The sequence below is a fragment of the Salmo salar genome, chromosome ssa06, assembly GCF_905237065.1.
Source record: "Salmo salar chromosome ssa06, Ssal_v3.1, whole genome shotgun sequence".
Classification (NCBI taxonomy): domain Eukaryota; kingdom Metazoa; phylum Chordata; class Actinopteri; order Salmoniformes; family Salmonidae; genus Salmo; species Salmo salar.
This window is the reverse complement of record NC_059447.1, coordinates 4,811,816-4,834,362: the sequence shown is the minus strand read 5'-3', so window position 1 is coordinate 4,834,362 and position 22,547 is coordinate 4,811,816. Positions and strand designations below refer to the sequence as shown.

Genomic DNA, 22,547 nt, shown 5'->3' with positions numbered 1-22,547 from the left:
CACAGGCTGGGGGTTACATACAAGGTGTGCGTCCCAAATGACACCACATTCTATATAGTACATTACTTTTGACCTAAAGTAGTGCACTATTTAGACTAGGATAGGGTTCCATTAGGGTTACACACACAGGGAATCCGGTTTCACCTGGTTTTACAGGCCATCTCTCCGTTTCCTTGTCATCCCATGCCTAAAGACACACACAGACTCCCTGATTGATCAATATGTCCTTTTTAATGTTTACAAAGAGGTGAGATTGAGATTTTATGTTTTAAATTATATATTTATCTTATTTCCTATGTAGGCCTACTATTACACAATGTCAATTAATTAAATAAATAAAAATAACTGTAGATTGATGTGTGTCTCAATATACTGTGCAATAATTTCATCTCAACATAAAAGCTTGTTGTAGAGGTTATTAAAAGCAACAAACACGCTGTGAACATGACAGTTAGATACATGTCATGCTGGACAAAGGAAATTGATTCAACCCTGTTTTTTGTTGTTATTGTGTCAAGGCAAGCCCTTCCCAGCCCCAGCTCCCCTCCCCCATGCCAGATATTTGCCATGGCCAGCCGTTGCTAAGGGAAGTGACGACACCGACGTACGACAGATTGCTGAACGGCGAGAAGTCGCATATTATGGAAAAAGACAGACGCAGAGACAGTGGTGAAAGAACATAGCAAAATACAAGGGCAACGTCTTCAAAATCCATCTTCATCTTCGGAAAAGCAAGTTGGGATGATATCGAAAATAGCAAGAGCATAAACTACACACGTTAACCTTCAAAACAAACCCAATATTATGATTTTATGACATTAGGATTGTTTTAAAACGAGAGGTGAAAGATAGTTTGTTGGATTGTAGCTAGGGACAGTGTTACTATATCCGGATAGATAGATAGAGAGAGACTACGGGAAGCAGAAAGAGAGAGAAAAATAAACCGTTTCTGGAAATAATTTTGTCTTAAAAAAAATATTTGGACTGAAACTTTCTTGGACTTTTGCCTGAAACATTTTTTGTGGATTTTGAGCTAGCTTGCTAGCTATACATTCTCAATCATGGAATTGAGAGTGGGAAACCGATACAGACTGGGCAGAAAAATTGGAAGTGGATCGTTTGGAGATATTTATTTGGGTAAGTTTCTAATATAAAACAGTTAATAGTATTTATTTTCTCATCTGTTATTTTAGCATTTTTTTATAGCAAGCTTACATGGCATTTGCTAGCTGGCTAACTCTTCAACGGTAGACTCGATCAAACGTCAGCTGTTGAGTTTTCGTTTTAGCCAGCTGATTCTAGCTAACGTTAGAACAAATTGTCCCGTTTGAATGTAGCTATCACTTCAATGCGCAGATTTATTTGTCAGAGTATATCTGTGAGATACTACACACGTCAATTGTTCTTGTTGGTGATATAACCACCTTCCTTGGGTGATCATAAACACTAGCTAAGCCAGCTGGAAAGGTTTTGAGTCCAATGTTGTCGAGCTTTTGTCAAGCTACAGACATACGTTTGGTTGTGCAGAAGTCAACCAGGAAGCGGTCTGTCTGTAACAATAAGCTAAGTACCAAAGCTGAATATAGTGTCTCTAAATGTCCAATTTGACTGTTAACTCACGATCTGCCAGATGCAATGGCTGACTTGACATATTGTACATGTTCACCACCGTATTATAATATAACTGTGTAATGCATTTCAGTTGTTATCAGTCCCTCTTGATAACGTTAACGCGATGGAAGTGCGTGGAACACTATTTTCACTGGAGTGTTGTTGTACTAGCTATCTACTCCAATCCCTATTGACTGTAGTAGCAACTAGTGGTCAGATTGGACATGTTATGACATGTTCTGGTGGTTTGTATGTAGTGTATGGATGAAAGTGCTGCTGCTCATCCCTTTAGGCTCTCAGCTGAGATCAAGCTGGCCTCAGAACCGGGTGGATAGGGGTCCATGCATGTTATTTGATCATGTCTTATCAACTTGTTAGGCATTACAAACTGTCTGTGGCCTAACCTAGATAACATGATGGATGGTATTTTGTCTGTTTTTCATTGATTATTTTCCTTCATTCAACTTCAGCTGATTCATTGGGGGTGAGATACAGCAAGGTCATGTTTGTGACACAGAAACTGATGCAGGCCTCTGTGTGTGTGTGAGTGTGTGTCTGTGTGTGTCCAACTTCCATCAGGGTAGGTTGTGATGAGGGCTCATACCCTCACTTACCTCATATTTGTTTTACTTGCAAACAACAACTTGGCTAGACCTAGTTGGATCACTTGTTACTCTGGTTTTAACAACACCACAAACCAAACTAGATTAAAAAGGACAACATTATTGTTCAATAATAAACATTTTCTATGCAAAACATTTTGCTACGGTGTGCACTACTGAATACGCCTCCTAGCCACATCTTGTTGCGCTGAAAGGACTGGATAATTAGCTATATATTAATGACTCCACCACCTTGCCCACTGACAGGCTTCAGGGCCAATCCAATTCTTTCTGCCCCAGGCTACATGAAGCACTAATGTGTAGGAGGCTAGGGGTCAGCCAGCCGTGTAGAAGGCTAGGGGTCAGCCAGCCGTGTAGGAGGCTAGGGGTCAGCCAGCCGTGTAGGAGGCTAGGGGTCAGCCAGCCGTGTAGGAGGCTAGGGGTCAGCCAGCCGTGTAGGAGGCTAGGGGTCAGCCAGCCGTGTAGGAGGCTAGGGGTCAGCCAGCCGTGTAGGAGGCTAGGGGTCAGCCAGCGGTGTAGGAGGCTAGGGGTCAGCCAGCGGTGTAGGAGGCTAGGGGTCAGCCAGCGGTGTAGGAGGCTAGGGGTCAGCCAGCGGTGTAGGAGGCTAGGGGTCAGCCAGCCGTGTCGGAGGCTAGGGGTCGATTTCGAAATCTGTCTGTAGTTTGTCATGATTGACAGCCGACCTTGCCCCCTGTTGTCCTGGAACCAGTGTTGGAGGAGAAGGGACTCTATTGTCCTGGAACCAGTGTTGGAGGAGCAGGGACTCTATTGTCCTGGAACCAGTGTTGGAGGAGCAGGGACTCTATTGTCCTGGAACCAGTGTTGGAGGAGCAGGGACTCTATTGTCCTGGTGTTGTCCTAGACTAGTGTATGCTGGAGGTCTTTGTCTGGTGTGGTCCTCTGTCTCTGGTGGGGTGTTGGGCTGGCTGGGAATATATACAGACCACCACTGTCTTTGAGACAAACTAGACTTGCTGCTGTTTGAGTTGTCTACTAATGCTTTCCCTCTGTGTTCAGGTTGGAGTTGGAACAGAACAGTGTCTGGCCTCTCGAGTGGTGCGGTGGTCTAAGACACTGCATCACAGTGCTAGCTGTGCCACTAGAGATCCTGATTCGAGTCCAGGCTCTGTTGCAGCCGGCCGTGACCGGGAGACCCATGGGGCGGCGCACAATTGGCCCAGTGTTGTCCTGCTTAGGGAAGGGTTTGGCCGGCAGGGATGTCCTTGTCCCATCGCGCACCAGCGACTCCTGTGGTGGGCTGGGCGCAGTGCATGCTGACACGGTCACCAGGTGTACAGTGTTTCCTCCTACACATTGGTGCGGCTGTGTTCCGGGTTAAGCAGGCATTGTGTCAAGAAGCAGTGCAGCTTGGTTGGGTTGTGTTTCGGAGGACGCATGGCTCTCGACCTTCGCCTCTCCTGAGTCCGTACGGGAGTTGCAGCGATGAGACAAGACTGTAACTACCAATCGGATACCACGAAATTGTGGAGAAAAAGAACAGTCTCAGAGTGGCTGTCCTCTGTGTTCAGGTTTGGGGTTGTGTTCGTTAGGGCACAAAGCAAGCATTTGTTATTGGACAGCTACAGATAGAACCTCCTAGTTTCGCCTAATATTCTAACGCTTCGTCCTTGGTGCCAACTGAACAAGACCCAGGTTGTGTTGTTCTGCTGGAGACTCTGACTGTCGTCTCCAGTGTGTCTGTCAGGACTGCTGGTGTCTTGTGTAGGTTACCACCATTACCTAGTTAGATAATACAGCCGTAATGTGAGCTGTTGCAGAGCGACGCAGGACACTGATAACACTGGTGTGTGGGTGTCAGTGACTGTGTCCTGACACAGGGTGCTTCCCAAATCCACATTTCACACTATTCCAAATATTGTCCACTACCTTTGACCACAGCTCTATGGGCCCTGTTCAATAATAGTGCACTACATAGGGAATAGGGGGCCCAAGAGTAAAACTATTTGATTTCTTTTTCAAGTTGAGAACGCCAGAACTCAGGTGAAGGTTGAGAACGCCAGAACTCAGGTGAAGGTTGAGAACGCCAGAACTCAGGTGAAGGTTGAGAACGCCAGAACTCAGGTGAAGGTTGAGAACGCCAGAACTCAGGTGAAGGTTGAGAACGCCAGAACTCAGGTGAAGGTTGAGAACGCCAGAACTCAGGTGAAGGTTGAGAACGTCAGAACTCAGGTGAAGGTTGAGAACGTCAGAACTCAGGTGAAGGTTGAGAACGTCAGAACTCAGGTCAAGCGTTCTGAATCTAGTTGGAAGATTCCTGGAAGCTGATGATGGAATAAGGCAATTTTGGGGAAATTAACAGAATTTTACAACGCTACACAAGAGGGAGTGAAATTCAGACCTCCACCAAAAAAACACATCTGTCAGCAACACATTGTAAGCAGCATCTAGGCCGACTTCTCCACACGTACAGCTGTTGCTGTGAGAGCAGCTAATCTACCAACAGGGCAGTACTGTACAAACATGCAATAAAGAGATCGCTCACGTCACCACAGGTTGTACATAACTTCTGTGTGTGTGAGCTGCCAGCCTGCCTACGCCCTTATTAAAGACCAGGGGTGTTTCTCTAGAGTGGCTTCCTCTCATCAATGTGAGACAGGCCAAGTCACAAATTTAACTATGTTCCCTACATAGTGGACTACTTTTGACCAGGGCCTACATAGGGAATAGGGGGCCATTTGCAGACACAGAGAAGGGCAGAACAGAGATGTCCTTGGAGCCAGAGAGTTATTGTTACAGCCAGCTGCTCTTAATGCCCTGTTCAGACACAACTACCTGCTCCATCGCCATTGGTTGAGTCCCAAATGGCCCCCTGTATGGTCATACGCAGTGCACTATTTAGGGGAAAGGGTGCCATTTGGGACTAAGCTAATAAGTATCCTGTTCAATGCTTGTTTTCTCTCCTACAACCCCTGTAGCTGTTTGCTTTCATGTGTAGATGGATGGAAGGCTGCTCACTCTGGTTCACTTCATACAATGGTGTAATCATGTTCTATCCCCCGTGTGTGTGTGTCATGGTGTGTGTGTGTGTGTGTGTGTGTGTGTGTGTCATGGTGAGTGTGTATGTCTCTGACTGTGTGTGTGTGTTGAGGTAATCATGGTTTTGAACACAGCTGGAATCTCTTAAGGGTCTCGGTAGCGTGCTGTGTTTTGTTCTGTGTTCCTGGTCCTGTAAAGACCCGGTGTGTGTGTGTGTGTGTGTGTGTGTGTGTGTGTGTGTGTGTGTGTGTGTGTGTGTGTGTGTTGTCATGGGCAACAAGACGTGAGGATGAGGTCAGTGTTTGGCCTGTGATTGGAGAACTGGGATGTAGTTCAACAGGGTGAAACGTTCTCAACGGTTGCATCCCAAAGGACACCCTATTTAGTGCACCACTTTTAATGGCTCTGGTCAAAAGTAGTGCACTATATAGGGTGCACCCAACATTGCAGCTGTGCAGAAATGTACTATACTGGTCAACCCCCCCCAAAAAATGCATTTGATATTATTTTGAGTCCTCTCTGTATGTGTTGTGGGAAGCCCAAGCACTGTCCAGGAACTGGATTAAGACAAGCTAGAACGCATGTTCCCCGTGATGATCCCATTGGCTTACACTAGGTGGAAGCTGTATCACTGAACCAGATTGTAACTGGATTAGATGAGGGCTGGCTAAAACCAGCCAGTGAATTAGGGCCAACTAGGCTGCTTATTGACAAGCAGTTTGTATTATTTGGTATGGGCTGGCTGGCCTTTTGGTATAGCCCCCCCCGAGTGGCGCAGCTGTCTAAGACACTGCATCTCAGTGCAAGAGGCATCACTGCAGTACCTGGTTCAAATCCAGGCTGCATCACATCCGGCCGTGATTGGGAGTCCCATAGGGCGGCGCACAATTGGCTCAGCGTCGTCCGGGTTTGGCCGGTGTAGGCCGTCATTGTAAATAAGAATTTGTTCTTAACTGACTTGCCTAGTTAAATAAAATAAAGGCATTGATCATCTATCTGTTTTAGGTTATGTAAAAAGTATTATTAAGAACGATGTATATCACCCTTCTCCTGAGAAACAAGAATAAGTGGTCTGAGTCATGAGTAAGACTTGGACCTGTTGGTTTTGTGACAGGTTTACTTGAAAATGGCTGATGTAATATTTGTCTGTGTCAGGATGTTGTCCCAGCCCTAGTGTTGGCTGTAGAGCCCAGTCTATCTGCATGTGTTTGGCTTTGGCTAGTGGCAACCAATCAACTCAGCTGAACACCAACCAGCCAATAGAGAGCAGAGAACTCAGCTGGAACACCAACCAACCAATAGAGAGCAGAGAACTCAGCTGGAACACCAACCAACCAATAGAGAGCAGAGAACTCAGCTGGAACACCAACCAACCAATAGAGAGCAGAGAACTCAGCTGGAACACCAACCAACCAATAGAGAGCAGAGAACTCAGCTGGAACACCAACCAACCAATAGAGAGCAGAGAACTCAGCTGGAACACCAACCAACCAACCAATAGAGAGCAGAGAACTCAGCTGGAACACCAACCAACCAACCAATAGAGAGCAGAGAACTCAGCTGGAACACCAACCAACCAATAGAGAGCAGAGAACTCAGCTGGGACACCAACCAACCAATAGAGAGCAGAGAACTCAGCTGGGACACCAACCAACCAATAGAGAGCAGAGAACTCAGCTGGGACACCAACCAACCAATAGAGAGCAGAGAACTCAGCTGGAACACCAACCAACCAATAGAGAGCAGAGAACTCAGCTGGCATCGCTCCAACTCCTAGTCTGTAAATCTACACAATGACTAAACGGTGTGTTCATCTACTTAAAGGACTTATATAAAGTTGTCCGAGCTCTTCACACCCGGGGAAGCTGACCTGTTGTGTCCCTACTTTGAGAGTTGGGAATGTGTTTGTGTGCAAGCATTGAGGCTGGTGGGTGTTTTGCACTCGCGTTCTGGTCTCCAAGGTTTTACACCAGGTCTGGGATCTGTGTTGGTACATAGCTATGCTCCAAGGTTTTACACCAGGTCTGGGATCTGTGTTGGTACATAGCTATGCTCCAAGGTTTTACACCAGGTCTGGGATCTGTGTTGGTACACAGCTATGCTCCAAGGTTTTACACCAGGTCTGGGATCTGTGTTGGTACATAGCTATGCTCCAAGGTTTTACACCAGGTCTGGGATCTGTGTTGGTACATAGCTATGCTCCAAGGTTTTACACCAGGTCTGGGATCTGTGTTGGTACATAGCTATGCTCCAAGGTTTTACACCAGGTCTGGGATCTGTGTTGGTACACAGCTATGCTCCAAGGTTTTACACCAGGTCTGGGATCTGTGTTGGTACATAGCTATGCTCCAAGGTTTTACACCAGGTCTGGGATCTGTGTTGGTACATAGCTATGCTCCAAGGTTTTACACCAGGTCTGGGATCTGTGTTGGTACATAGCTATGGTGTGTTTCAACAGGTGTGTACTGTACACTTCAGTGTTTTGTTCTTGGGCTGGACTGATCAATACCACATGCTTGTCCCCAGCCCCCCACCTCCAAGTTCTGTGCAGTTGAACAACACAGCCCTGCTCTGTAAAACCTGCCAAGAAAGAGATGAACTTAGTCTCTGTCCTCCTGACCAGACCAGAGGTCTATAGTCACCACCAGGGGGTTTATCTCCTGACCATACCAGACAGGAACATGTTTCATCCTCTTTCTGTTGGTGTTGTCACATGCTGTTAGAGGGAGGCCAAAGTTCATGTAAACTGAAGGTTTACTTGGCTTTATGTTGTACATGTTTCAGCTGCATCTGAGTACGGAATTCACTCTGATTGTATTCATATTATCCAATTGAAGAAGTTTAGCAAAGTTAACAATCTATCATGCTAATCTTTGACCATAACCTAGTGAACCTTTCTGGGCCTGGGGGCAGTATTGAGTAGTTTGGATGAATGAGGTGCCCAAATTAAACTGCCTACTACTCGGGCTCAGAACGTAGGATATGCATATTATTAGTAGATTTGGATAGAAAACACTCTGAAGTTTCTAAAACTGTTTGAATGGTGTCTGTGAGTATAACAGAACTCATATGGCAGGCCAAAACCTGAGAGAAAATCCAACCAGGAAGTGGATTGTAGTTTTTCAAGACTGGGCCTAAATTGACTTAGGGTTCAATTTGCACTTCCTAAGGCTTCCACTAGATGTCAACAGTCTTTAGAACGTGTTTCAGGCTTTTGCAGTCAACAGAGAGCGAACAAGACCTCCTGGAGTCTGATGACCAAGAGAATGACATGGCCTCAATTACGCGCCTTCACGTGAGGGGTAGCTGTGTTCCATAACGTTTTTCAAGACATTGGAATCGTCCGGTTGGAATATTACTAAAGTTTTACGTTAAAAAGGCCCTAAAGATTGATGTTTTACAACGTTTGACATGTTTCAACAAACGTAAATATAACTTTTTGTCGTGAAATGTTCGGCGCGCTTCCTACATTTGAAGTAGCTTACTGAACGCGCAAACAACAAGGAGGTATTTGGACATAAATTATGGACTTTATCGAACAAAACAACATTTATTGTGGACCTGGGACTCCTGGAAGTGCCTTCTGATGAAGATCGTCAAAGGTAAGTGAATATTTCTAATGCAATGTATGATTTTAGATGACTCCAAAATGGCGGGTACCTGTATTGCTTGATGTCTTTTTCTGAGCGCTGTACTCAGATTATTGCAAAGTGTGCTTTCCCCGTGAAGCTTTTTTGAAATCTGTCACAGCGGTTGCATTAAGGAGATGTTAATCTATAATTCTTTGAATAACAGTTTAATATTTTATCAACGTTTATGATGAGTATTTTTGTAAATTGTTGTGCTGATCCACCGGCAGTATCGGAGGCAAAATATTTTCTGAACATCACGTGCCAATGTAAAATGGGGTTTTTGGATATCAATATGAACTTTATCGAACAAAACATACATGTATTGTGTAACATTGAGTCCTGGGAGTGTCATCTGATGAAGATCGTCAAAGGTTAGTGCTTAATTTTAGCTGTATTTCTGGTTTTTGTGACCCCTCTCCTGCTTGGAAAATGGCTGTGTGGTTTTTCTTGTGTTGTACCTGTCCTAACATAATCTAACTTTATGCTTTCGCCGTAAAGCCTTTTTAAAATCGGACAATGTGGTTGGATTAAGGAGAGGTGTATCTTTAAAATGGTGTAAAATAGATGTATGTTTGAGGAATTTGAATGATGACATTTTGTTGTTTTGAATTTGCCGCCCTGATATTTCACTGGCTGTGTCCCGCAGGTGGGACGTTAGCATAGAAGTTAAGTAGTTTTTTTACTTTGAGCAGTGGCCAATATTTACAAAACATTGATGCAGTTTTAGTGTGTTTGTGTACAAAGTGTTCAATGTTTGGACACGTGGTGTTTTTACTAGACTGACTTTGGAGTTCCCCTCCCTCTCCTCACTGATAGCATGACATGCTATAGGCTCTGATTACCACCAGCCCTGTGGATCTCTGTGTTCCTCTACCCCTGGATGACATGCTATAGGCTCTGATTACCACCAGCCCTGTGGATCTCTGTGTTCCTCTACCCCTGGATGACATGCTATAGGCTCTGATTACCACCAGCCCTGTGGATCTCTGTGTTCCTCTACTCCTGGATGACATGCTATAGGCTCTGATTACCACCAGCCCTGTGGATCTCTGTGTTCCTCTACCCCTGGATGACATGCTATAGGCTCTGATTACCACCAGCCCTGTGGATCTCTGTGTTCCTCTACCCCTGGATGACATGCTATAGGCTCTGATTACCACCAGCCCTGTGGATCTCTGTGTTCCTCTACCCCTGGATGACATGCTATAGGCTCTGATTACCACCAGCCCTGTGGATCTCTGTGTTCCTCTACCCCTGGATGACATGCTATAGGCTCTGATTACCACCAGCCCTGTGGATCTCTGTGTTCCTCTACCCCTGGATGACATGCTATAGGCTCTGATTACCACCAGCCCTGTGGATCTCTGTGTTCCTCTACCCCTGGATGACATGCTATAGGCTCTGATTACCACCAGCCCTGTGGATCTCTGTGTTCCTCTACCCCTGGATGACATGCTATAGGCTCTGATTACCACCAGCCCTGTGGATCTCTGTGTTCCTCTACCCCTGGATGACATGCTATAGGCTCTGATTACCACCAGCCCTGTGGATCTCTGTGTTCCTCTACCCCTGGATGACATGCTATAGGCTCTGATTACCACCAGCCCTGTGGATCTCTGTGTTCCTCTACCCCTGGATGACATGCTATAGGCTCTGATTACCACCAGCCCTGTGGATCTGTGTTCCTCTACCCCTGGATGACATGCTATAGGCTCTGATTACCACCAGCCCTGTGGATCTCTGTGTTCCTCTACCCCTGGATGACATGCTATAGGCTCTGATTACCACCAGCCCTGTGGATCTCTGTTCCTCTACCCCTGGATGACATGCTATAGGCTCTGATTACCACCAGCCCTGTGGATCTCTGTGTTCCTCTACCCCTGGATGACATGCTATAGGCTCTGATTACCACCAGCCCTGTGGATCTCTGTGTTCCTCTACCCCTGGATGACATGCTATAGGCTCTGATTACCACCAGCCCTGTGGATCTGTGTTCCTCTACCCCTGGATGACATGCTATAGGCTCTGATTACCACCAGCCCTGTGGATCTCTGTGTTCCTCTACCCCTGGATGACATGCTATAGGCTCTGATTACCACCAGCCCTGTGGATCTCTGTGTTCCTCTACCTCTGGATGACATGCTATAGGCTCTGATTACCACCAGCCCTGTGGATCTCTGTGTTCCTCTACCCCTGGATGACATGCTATAGGCTCTGATTACCACCAGCCCTGTGGATCTCTGTTCCTCTACCCCTGGATGACATGCTATAGGCTCTGATTACCACCAGCCCTGTGGATCTCTGTGTTCCTCTACCCCTGGATGACATGCTATAGGCTCTGATTACCACCAGCCCTGTGGATCTCTGTGTTCCTCTACCCCTGGATGACATGCTATAGGCTCTGATTACCACCAGCCCTGTGGATCTCTGTGTTCCTCTACCCCTGGATGACATGCTATAGGCTCTGATTACCACCAGCCCTGTGGATCTCTGTGTTCCTCTACACATGGATGACATGATGGCACATAGTCTATCCAGCCCCTCTGCCCCCCCCCCAGCCCTCACCCCGACTGAGGCCCAGAACAGTGAGAGATAAGCGGGGAAAGGGAAGAGTCTCGGGGGGTTGGGGGATAAATAAGGGCCAGCTGCCTCCAGGCTATGAAGAGAGAGGAAAGGGAGGAAGGGAGAGAGAGAGGAGTAGAGAGACTGTGGATCTGGCTGGCTGAAGAAAGCTCTACTTTCTACACTTCTTGAAATAAGCAACTCAGTGTTGAGAAATAAGAGGGGTTTTGTTAGCCAGTTAATTGGTGTAACACTCCTGTCCATTTCACACAGTGAAACAAACTGTCATACCAGCTTCAGTTACCCTCAACACACTCCATCTCCTCCTCTGTCCTTCTCTCCCTCTCTGTCCTCTCTTTCCAGCTCTCCTCTTCCCTCCTCTCCATCATATTACACACCACCACCACCACAGCAGGAACCCATTATATTACACCACCACCACAGCAGGAACCCATTATATTACACCACCACCACCACCACAGCAGGAACCCATTATATTACACCACCAACACAGCAGGAACCCATTATATTACACCACCACCACCACAGCAGGAACCCATTATATTACACCACCACCACCACAGCAGGAACCCATTATATTACACCACCACCACCACAGCAGGAACCCATTATATTACACCACCACCACCACAGCAGGAACCCATTATATTACACCACCACCACTGCAGGAACCCATTATATTACACCACCACCACAGCAGGAACCCATTATATTACACCACCACCACCACCACAGCAGGAACCCATTATATTACAAAACCACCACAGGAACCCATTATATTACACCACCACAGGAACCCATTATATTACACCACCACAGGAACCCATTATATTACACACCACCACCACCACCACCACAGCAGCAGGAACCCATTATATTACACCACCACCACCACAGCAGGAACCCATTATATTACACCACCACCACAGCAGGAACCCATTATATTACACCACCACCACCACAGCAGGAACCCATTATATTACACCACCACCACCACAGCAGGAACCCATTATATTACACCACCACCACCACAGCAGGAACCCATTATATTACACCACCACCACAGCAGGAACCCATTATATTACACCACCACCACCACAGCAGGAACCCATTATATTACACCACCACCACAGCAGGAACCCATTATATTACACCACCACCACAGCAGGAACCCATTATATTACACACCACCACCACCACAGCAGGAACCCATCATATTATACCACCACCACCACCACCACCACAGCAGGAACCCATTATATTACACACCACCACCACAGCAGGAACCCATTATATTACACACCACCACCACCACCACAGCAGGAACCCATTATATTACACAACACCACCACAGCAGGAACCCATTATATTACACCACCACCACCACAGCAGGAACCCATTATATTACACACCACCACCACCACAGTAGGAACCCATTATATTACACCACCACCACAGCAGGAACCCATTATATTACACCACCACCACCACAGCAGAAACCCATTATGTTACACACCACCACCACCACAGCAGGAACCCATTATATTACACACCACCACCACCACAGCAGGAACCCATTATATTACACCACCACCACCACCACAGCAGGAACCCATTATATTACACCACCACCACCACAGCAGGAACCCATTATATTACACCACCACCACCACCACAGCAGGAACCCTTATATTACACCACCACCACAGCAGGAACCCATTATATTACACCACCACCACAGCAGGAACCCATTATATTACACCACCACCACAGCAGGAACCCATTATATTACACCACCACCACAGCAGGAACCCATTATATTACACCACCACCACAGCAGGAACCCATTATATTACACCACCACCACAGCAGGAACCCATTATATTACACCACCACCACAGCAGGAACCCATTATATTACACCACCACCACAGCAGGAACCCATTATATTACACCACCACCACAGCAGGAACCCATTATATTACACCACCACCACAGCAGGAACCCATTATATTACACCACCACCACAGCAGGAACCCATTATATTACACACCACCACCACCACAGTAGGAACCCATTATATTACACCACCACCACAGCAGGAACCCATTATATTACACCACCACCACCACAGCAGGAACCCATTATATTACACACCACCACCACCACAGCAGGAACCCATTATATTACACCACCACCACAGCAGGAACCCATTATATTACACCACCACCACAGCAGGAACCCATTATATTACACCACCACCACAGCAGGAACCCATTATATTACACCACCACCACCACCACAGCAGGAACCCATTATATTACACACCACCACCACCACCACAGCAGGAACCCATTATATTACACCATCACCACAGCAGGAACCCATTATATTACACCATCACCACAGCAGGAACCCATTATATTACACCACCACCACAGCAGGAACCCATTATATTACACCACCACCACAGCAGGAACCCATTATATTACACCACCACCACAGCAGGAACCCATTATATTACACCACCACCACAGCAGGAACCCATTATATTACACCACCACCACAGCAGGAACCCATTATATTACACACCACCACCACCACCACAGCAGGAACCCATTATATTACACACCACCACCACCACAGCAGGAACCCATTATATTACACACCACCACCACCACAGCAGGAACCCATTATATTACACCACCACCACCACCACCACCACAGCAGGAACCCATTATATTACACCGCCACCACCACCACAGCAGGAACCCATTATATTACACCGCCACCACCACCACAGCAGGAACCCATTATATTACACCGCCACCACCACCACAGCAGGAACCCATTATATTACACCGCCACCACCACCACAGCAGGAACCCATTATATTACACCGCCACCACCACCACAGCAGGAACCCATTATATTACACCACCACCACCACCACAGCAGGAACCCATTATATTACACCACCACAGCAGGAACCCATTATATTACACACCACCACCACTGCAGGAACCCATTATATTACACCACCACCACAGCAGGAACCCATTATATTACACCACCACCACCACCACAGCAGGAACCCATTATATTACACCACCACCACAGCAGGAACCCATTATATTACACCACCACCACAGCAGGAACCCATTATATTACACCACCACCACAGCAGGAACCCATTATATTACACCACCACCACAGCAGGAACCCATCATATTACACCACCACCACCACCACCACAGCAGGAACCCATCATATTATACCACCACCACCACCACAGCAGGAACCCATTATATTACACACCACCACCACAGCAGGAACCCATTATATTACACACCACCACCACCACCACAGCAGGAACCCATTATATTACACCACCACCACAGCAGGAACCCATTATATTACACCACCACCACAGCAGGAACCCATCATATTACACCACCACCACCACAGCAGGAACCCATTATATTACACACCACCACCACCACAGCAGGAACCCATCATATTATACCACCACCACCACCACAGCAGGAACCCATTATATTACACACCACCACCACAGCAGGAACCCATTATATTACACCACCACCACCACAGCAGGAACCCATTATATTACACACCACCACCACCACAGTAGGAACCCATTATATTACACCACCACCACAGCAGGAACCCATTATATTACACCACCACCACCACAGCAGAAACCCATTATGTTACACACCACCACCACCACAGCAGGAACCCATTATATTACACCACCACCACCACCACAGCAGGAACCCATTATATTACACCACCACCACCACCACAGCAGGAACCCATTATATTACACCACCACCACAGCAGGAACCCATTATATTACACCACCACCACAGCAGAAACCCATTATGTTACCCACCACCACAGCAGGAACCCATTATATTACACCACCACCACCACCACAGCAGGAACCCATTATATTACACCACCACCACCACCACAGCAGGAACCCATTATATTACACCACCACCACAGCAGGAACCCATTATATTACACCACCACCACAGCAGGAACCCATTATATTACACCACCACCACAGCAGGAACCCATTATATTACACCACCACCACAGCAGGAACCCATTATATTACACCACCACCACAGCAGGAACCCATTATATTACACCACCACCACAGCAGGAACCCATTATATTACACCACCACCACAGCAGGAACCCATTATATTACACCACCACCACAGCAGGAACCCATTATATTACACCACCACCACAGCAGGAACCCATTATATTACACCACCACCACAGCAGGAACCCATTATATTACACCACCACCACAGCAGGAACCCATTATATTACACCACCACCACAGCAGGAACCCATTATATTACACACCACCACCACAGCAGGAACCCATTATATTACACCACCACCACCACAGCAGGAACCCATTATATTACACCACCACCACCACAGCAGGAACCCATTATATTACACACCACCACCACCACAGCAGGAACCCATTATATTACACCACCACCACCACCACAGCAGGAACCCATTATATTACACCACCACACCACCACCACAGCAGGAACCCATTATATTACACCACCACCACCACAGCAGGAACCCATTATATTCACACCACCACCACAGCAGGAACCCATTATATTACACCACCACCACAGCAGGAACCCATTATATTACACCACCACCACCACCACAGCAGTAACCCATTATATTACACACCACCACCACCACCACAGCAGGAACCCATTATATTACACCATCACCACAGCAGGAACCCATTATATTACACCATCACCACAGCAGGAACCCATTATATTACACCATCACCACAGCAGGAACCCATTATATTACACCACCACCACAGCAGGAACCCATTATATTACACACCACCACCACCACAGCAGGAACCCATTATATTACACACCACCACAGCAGGAACCCATTATATTACACACCACCACCACCACAGCAGGAACCCATTATATTACACACCACCACCACCACAGCAGGAACCCATTATATTACACACCACCACCACCACCACAGCAGGAACCCATTATATTACACACCACCACCACCACAGCAGGAACCCATTATATTACACCACCACCACCACCACAGCAGGAACCCATTATATTACACCACCACCACAGCAGGAACCCATTATATTACACCACCACCACAGCAGGAACCCATTATATTACACCACCACCACCACCACAGCAGGAACCCATTATATTACACCACCACCACCACCACAGCAGGAACCCATTATATTACACCACCACAGCAGGAACCCATTATATTACACCACCACAGGAACCCATTATATTACACCACCACCACCACCACAGCAGCAGGAACCCATTATATTACACACCACCACCACCACCACAGCAGCAGGAACCTATTATATTACACCACCACCACCACAGCAGGAACCCATTATAATACACCACCACCACCACAGCAGGAACCCATTATATTACACCACCACCACAGAAGGAACCCATTATATTACACCACCACCACCACAGCAGGAACCCATTATATTACACCACCACCACAGCAGGAACCCATTATATTACACCACCACCACAGCAGGAACCCATTATATTACACCACCACCACAGCAGGAACCCATCATATTACACCACCACCACCACAGCAGGAACGCATTATATTACACACCACCACCACCACAGCAGGACCCCATCATATTACACCACCACCACCACAGCAGGAACCCATTATATTACACACCACCACCACAGCAGGAACCCATTATATTACACACCACCACCACAGCAGGAACCCATTATATTACACACCACCACCACCACAGCAGGAACACATCATATTACACCACCACCACCACCACCACCACAGCAGGAACCCATTATATTACACACCACCACCACCACCACAGCAGGAACCCATTATATTACACCACCACCACCACAGCAGGAACCCATTATATTACACCACCACCACAGCAGGAACCCATTATATTACACCACCACCACCACAGCAGGAACCCATTATATTACACACCACCACCACCACAGCAGGAACCCATTATATTACACCACCACCACCACCACAGCAGGAACCCATTATATTACACCACCACCACCACCACAGCAGGAACCCATTATATTACACCACCACCACCACCACAGCAGGAACCCATTATATTACACCACCACCACCACCACAGCAGGAACCCATTATATTACACCACCACCACCACCACAGCAGGAACCCATTATATTACACCACCACCACCACCACAGCAGGAACCCATTATATTACACCACCACCACCACCACAGCAGGAACCCATTATATTACACCACCACCACCACCACAGCAGGAACCCATTATATTACACCACCACCACAGCAGGAACCCATTATATTACACCACCACCACAGCAGGAACCCATTATATTACACCACCACCACAGCAGGAACCCATTATATTACACACCACCACCACCACCACAGCAGGAACCCATTATATTACACCACCACCACAGCAGGAACCCATTATATTACACCACCACCACCACCACAGCAGGAACCCATTATATTACACCACCACCACCACCACAGCAGGAACCCATTATATTACACCACCACAGCAGGAACCCATTATATTACACCACCACAGCAGGAACCCATTATATTACACCACCACCACCACAGCAGGAACCCATTATATTACACCACCACAGCAGGAACCCATTATATTACACCACCACAGCAGGAACCCATTATATTACACACCACCACCACTGCAGGAACCCATTATTTTACACCACCACCACAGCAGGAACCCATAATATTACACCACCACAGCAGGAACCCATTATATTACACCACCACAGCAGGAACCCATTATTTTACACACCACCACCACAGGAACCCATTATATTACACACCACCACCACAGGAACCCATTATATTACACACCACCACCACAGGAACCCATTATATTACACCACCACAGCAGGAACCCATTATATTACACACCACCACAGCAGGAAACCATTATATTACACCACCACAGGAACCCATTATATTACACCACCACAGGAACCCATTATATTACACCACCACAGGAACCCATTATATTACACACCACCACCACAGGAACCCATTATATTACACACCACCACCACAGCAGGAACCCATTATATTACACCACCACCACCACCACAGCAGGAACCCATTATATTACACCACCACCACCACCACAGCAGGAACCCATTATATTACACCACCACCACAGCAGGAACCCATTATATTACACACCACCACCACAGCAGGAACCCATTATATTACACACCACCACCACCACAGCAGGAACACATCATATTACACCACCACCACCACCACCACCACAGCAGGAACCCATTATATTACACCACCACCACCACAGCAGGAACCCATTATATTACACCACCACCACCACAGCAGGAACCCATTATATTACACCACCACCACAGCAGGAACCCATTATATTACACCACCACCACCACAGCAGGAACCCATTATATTACACACCACCACCACCACAGCAGGAACCCATTATATTACACACCACCACCACCACAGTAGGAACCCATTATATTACACCACCACCACAGCAGGAACCCATTATATTACACCACCACCACCACAGCAGGAACCCATTATATTACACACCACCACCACCACAGCAGGAACCCATTATATTACACACCACCACCACCACAGCAGGAACCCATTATATTACACCACCACCACAGCAGGAACCCATTATATTACACCACCACCACAGCAGGAACCCATTATATTACACCACCACCACAGCAGGAACCCATTATATTACACCACCACCACAGCAGGAACCCATTATATTACACCACCACCACAGCAGGAACCCATTATATTACACCACCACCACAGCAGGAACCCATTATATTACACCATCACCACAGCAGGAACCCATTATATTACACCATCACCACAGCAGGAACCCATTATATTACACCACCACCACAGCAGGAACCCATTATATTACACCACCACCACAGCAGGAACCCATTATATTACACCACCACCACAGCAGGAACCCATTATATTACACCACCACCACAGCAGGAACCCATTATATTACACCACCACCACAGCAGGAACCCATTATATTACACACCACCACCACCACCACAGCAGGAACCCATTATATTACACCACCACAGCAGGAACCCATTATATTACACCACCACAGGAACCCATTATATTACACCACCACCACCACCACAGCAGCAGGAACCCATTATATTACACACCACCACCACCACCACAGCAGCAGGAACCTATTATATTACACCACCACCACCACAGCAGGAACCCATTATAATACACCACCACCACCACAGCAGGAACCCATTATATTACACCACCACCACAGAAGGAACCCATTATATTACACCACCACCACCACAGCAGGAACCCATTATATTACACCACCACCACAGCAGGAACCCATTATATTACACCACCACCACAGCAGGAACCCATTATATTACACCACCACCACAGCAGGAACCCATCATATTACACCACCACCACCACAGCAGGAACGCATTATATTACACACCACCACCACCACAGCAGGAACCCATCATATTACACCACCACCACCACAGCAGGAACCCATTATATTACACACCACCACCACAGCAGGAACCCATTATATTACACACCACCACCACCACAGCAGGAACACATCATATTACACCACCACCACCACAGCAGGAACCCATTATATTACACACCACCACCACCACCACAGCAGGAACCCATTATATTACACCACCACCACCACAGCAGGAACCCATTATATTACACCACCACCACAGCAGGAACCCATTATATTACACCACCACCACCACAGCAGGAACCCATTATATTACACACCACCACCACCACAGCAGGAACCCATTATATTACACCACCACCACCACCACAGCAGGAACCCATTATATTACACCACCACCACCACCACAGCAGGAACCCATTATATTACACCACCACCACCACCACAGCAGGAACCCATTATATTACACCACCACCACCACCACAGCAGGAACCCATTATATTACACCACCACCACCACCACAGCAGGAACCCATTATATTACACCACCACCACCACCACAGCAGGAACCCATTATATTACACCACCACCACCACCACAGCAGGAACCCATTATATTACACCACCACCACCACCACAGCAGGAACCCATTATATTACACCACCACCACAGCAGGAACCCATTATATTACACCACCACCACAGCAGGAACCCATTATATTACACCACCACCACAGCAGGAACCCATTATATTACACCACCACCACAGCAGGAACCCATTATATTACACACCACCACCACCACCACAGCAGGAACCCATTATATTACACCACCACCACAGCAGGAACCCATTATATTACACCACCACCACCACCACAGCAGGAACCCATTATATTACACCACCACCACCACCACAGCAGGAACCCATTATATTACACCACCACAGCAGGAACCCATTATATTACACCACCACAGCAGGAACCCATTATATTACACCACCACCACCACAGCAGGAACCCATTATATTACACCACCACAGCAGGAACCCATTATATTACACCACCACAGCAGGAACCCATTATATTACACACCACCACCACTGCAGGAACCCATTATTTTACACCACCACCACAGCAGGAACCCATAATATTACACCACCACAGCAGGAACCCATTATATTACACAACCACAGCAGGAACCCATTATTTTACACACCACCACCACAGGAACCCATTATATTACACACCACCACCACAGGAACCCATTATATTACACACCACCACCACAGGAACCCATTATATTACACCACCACAGCAGGAACCCATTATATTACACACCACCACAGCAGGAAACCATTATATTACACCACCACAGGAACCCATTATATTACACCACCACAGGAACCCATTATATTACACCACCACAGGAACCCATTATATTACACACCACCACCACAGCAGGAACCCATTATATTACACACCACCACCACAGCAGGAACCCATTATATTACACCACCACCACCACCACAGCAGGAACCCATTATATTACACCACCACCACCACCACAGCAGGAACCCATTATATTACACCACCACCACAGCAGGAACCCATTATATTACACACCACCACCACAGCAGGAACCCATTATATTACACACCACCACCACCACAGCAGGAACACATCATATTACACCACCACCACCACCACCACCACAGCAGGAACCCATTATATTACACCACCACCACCACAGCAGGAACCCATTATATTACACCACCACCACCACAGCAGGAACCCATTATATTACACCACCACCACAGCAGGAACCCATTATATTACACCACCACCACAGCAGGAACCCATTATATTACACCACCACCACCACAGCAGGAACCCATTATATTACACACCACCACCACCACAGCAGGAACCCATTATATTACACCACCACCACAGCAGGAACCCATTATATTACACCACCACCACAGCAGGAACCCATTATATTACCCACCACCACCACCACAGCAGGAACCCATTATATTACACACCACCACCACCACAGCAGGAACCCATTATATTACACCACCACCACAGCAGGAACCCATTATATTACACCACCACCACAGCAGGAACCCATTATATTACACCACCACCACAGCAGGAACCCATTATATTACACCACCACCACAGCAGGAACCCATTATATTACACCACCACCACAGCAGGAACCCATTATATTACACCACCACCACCACCACCACAGCAGGAACCCATTATATTACACCATCACCACAGCAGGAACCCATTATATTACACCATCACCACAGCAGGAACCCATTATATTACACCACCACCACAGCAGGAACCCATTATATTACACCACCACCACAGCAGGAACCCATTATATTACACCACC

The 22,547-nt window shown here is 47.1% G+C and overlaps 1 protein-coding gene across 2 annotated transcripts in view; it reads left to right on the top strand.

Moving 5' to 3' along the window:
* The first annotated feature begins 618 nt into the window (after positions 1-618).
* Positions 619-22,547, top strand: part of LOC106595407 (casein kinase I) — a 97,053-nt gene continuing 75,124 nt past the window's right edge. The window contains exon 1 of one of the 2 annotated variants that reach the window (XM_045719612.1): positions 619-1,137. In XM_045719612.1, the coding sequence (XP_045575568.1) occupies positions 1,062-1,137 (76 nt within the window). In that variant the 5' untranslated portion in view covers positions 619-1,061. The remainder of the gene's footprint in view (positions 1,138-22,547) is intronic. The other variant, XM_045719611.1, reaches the window with a different exon arrangement.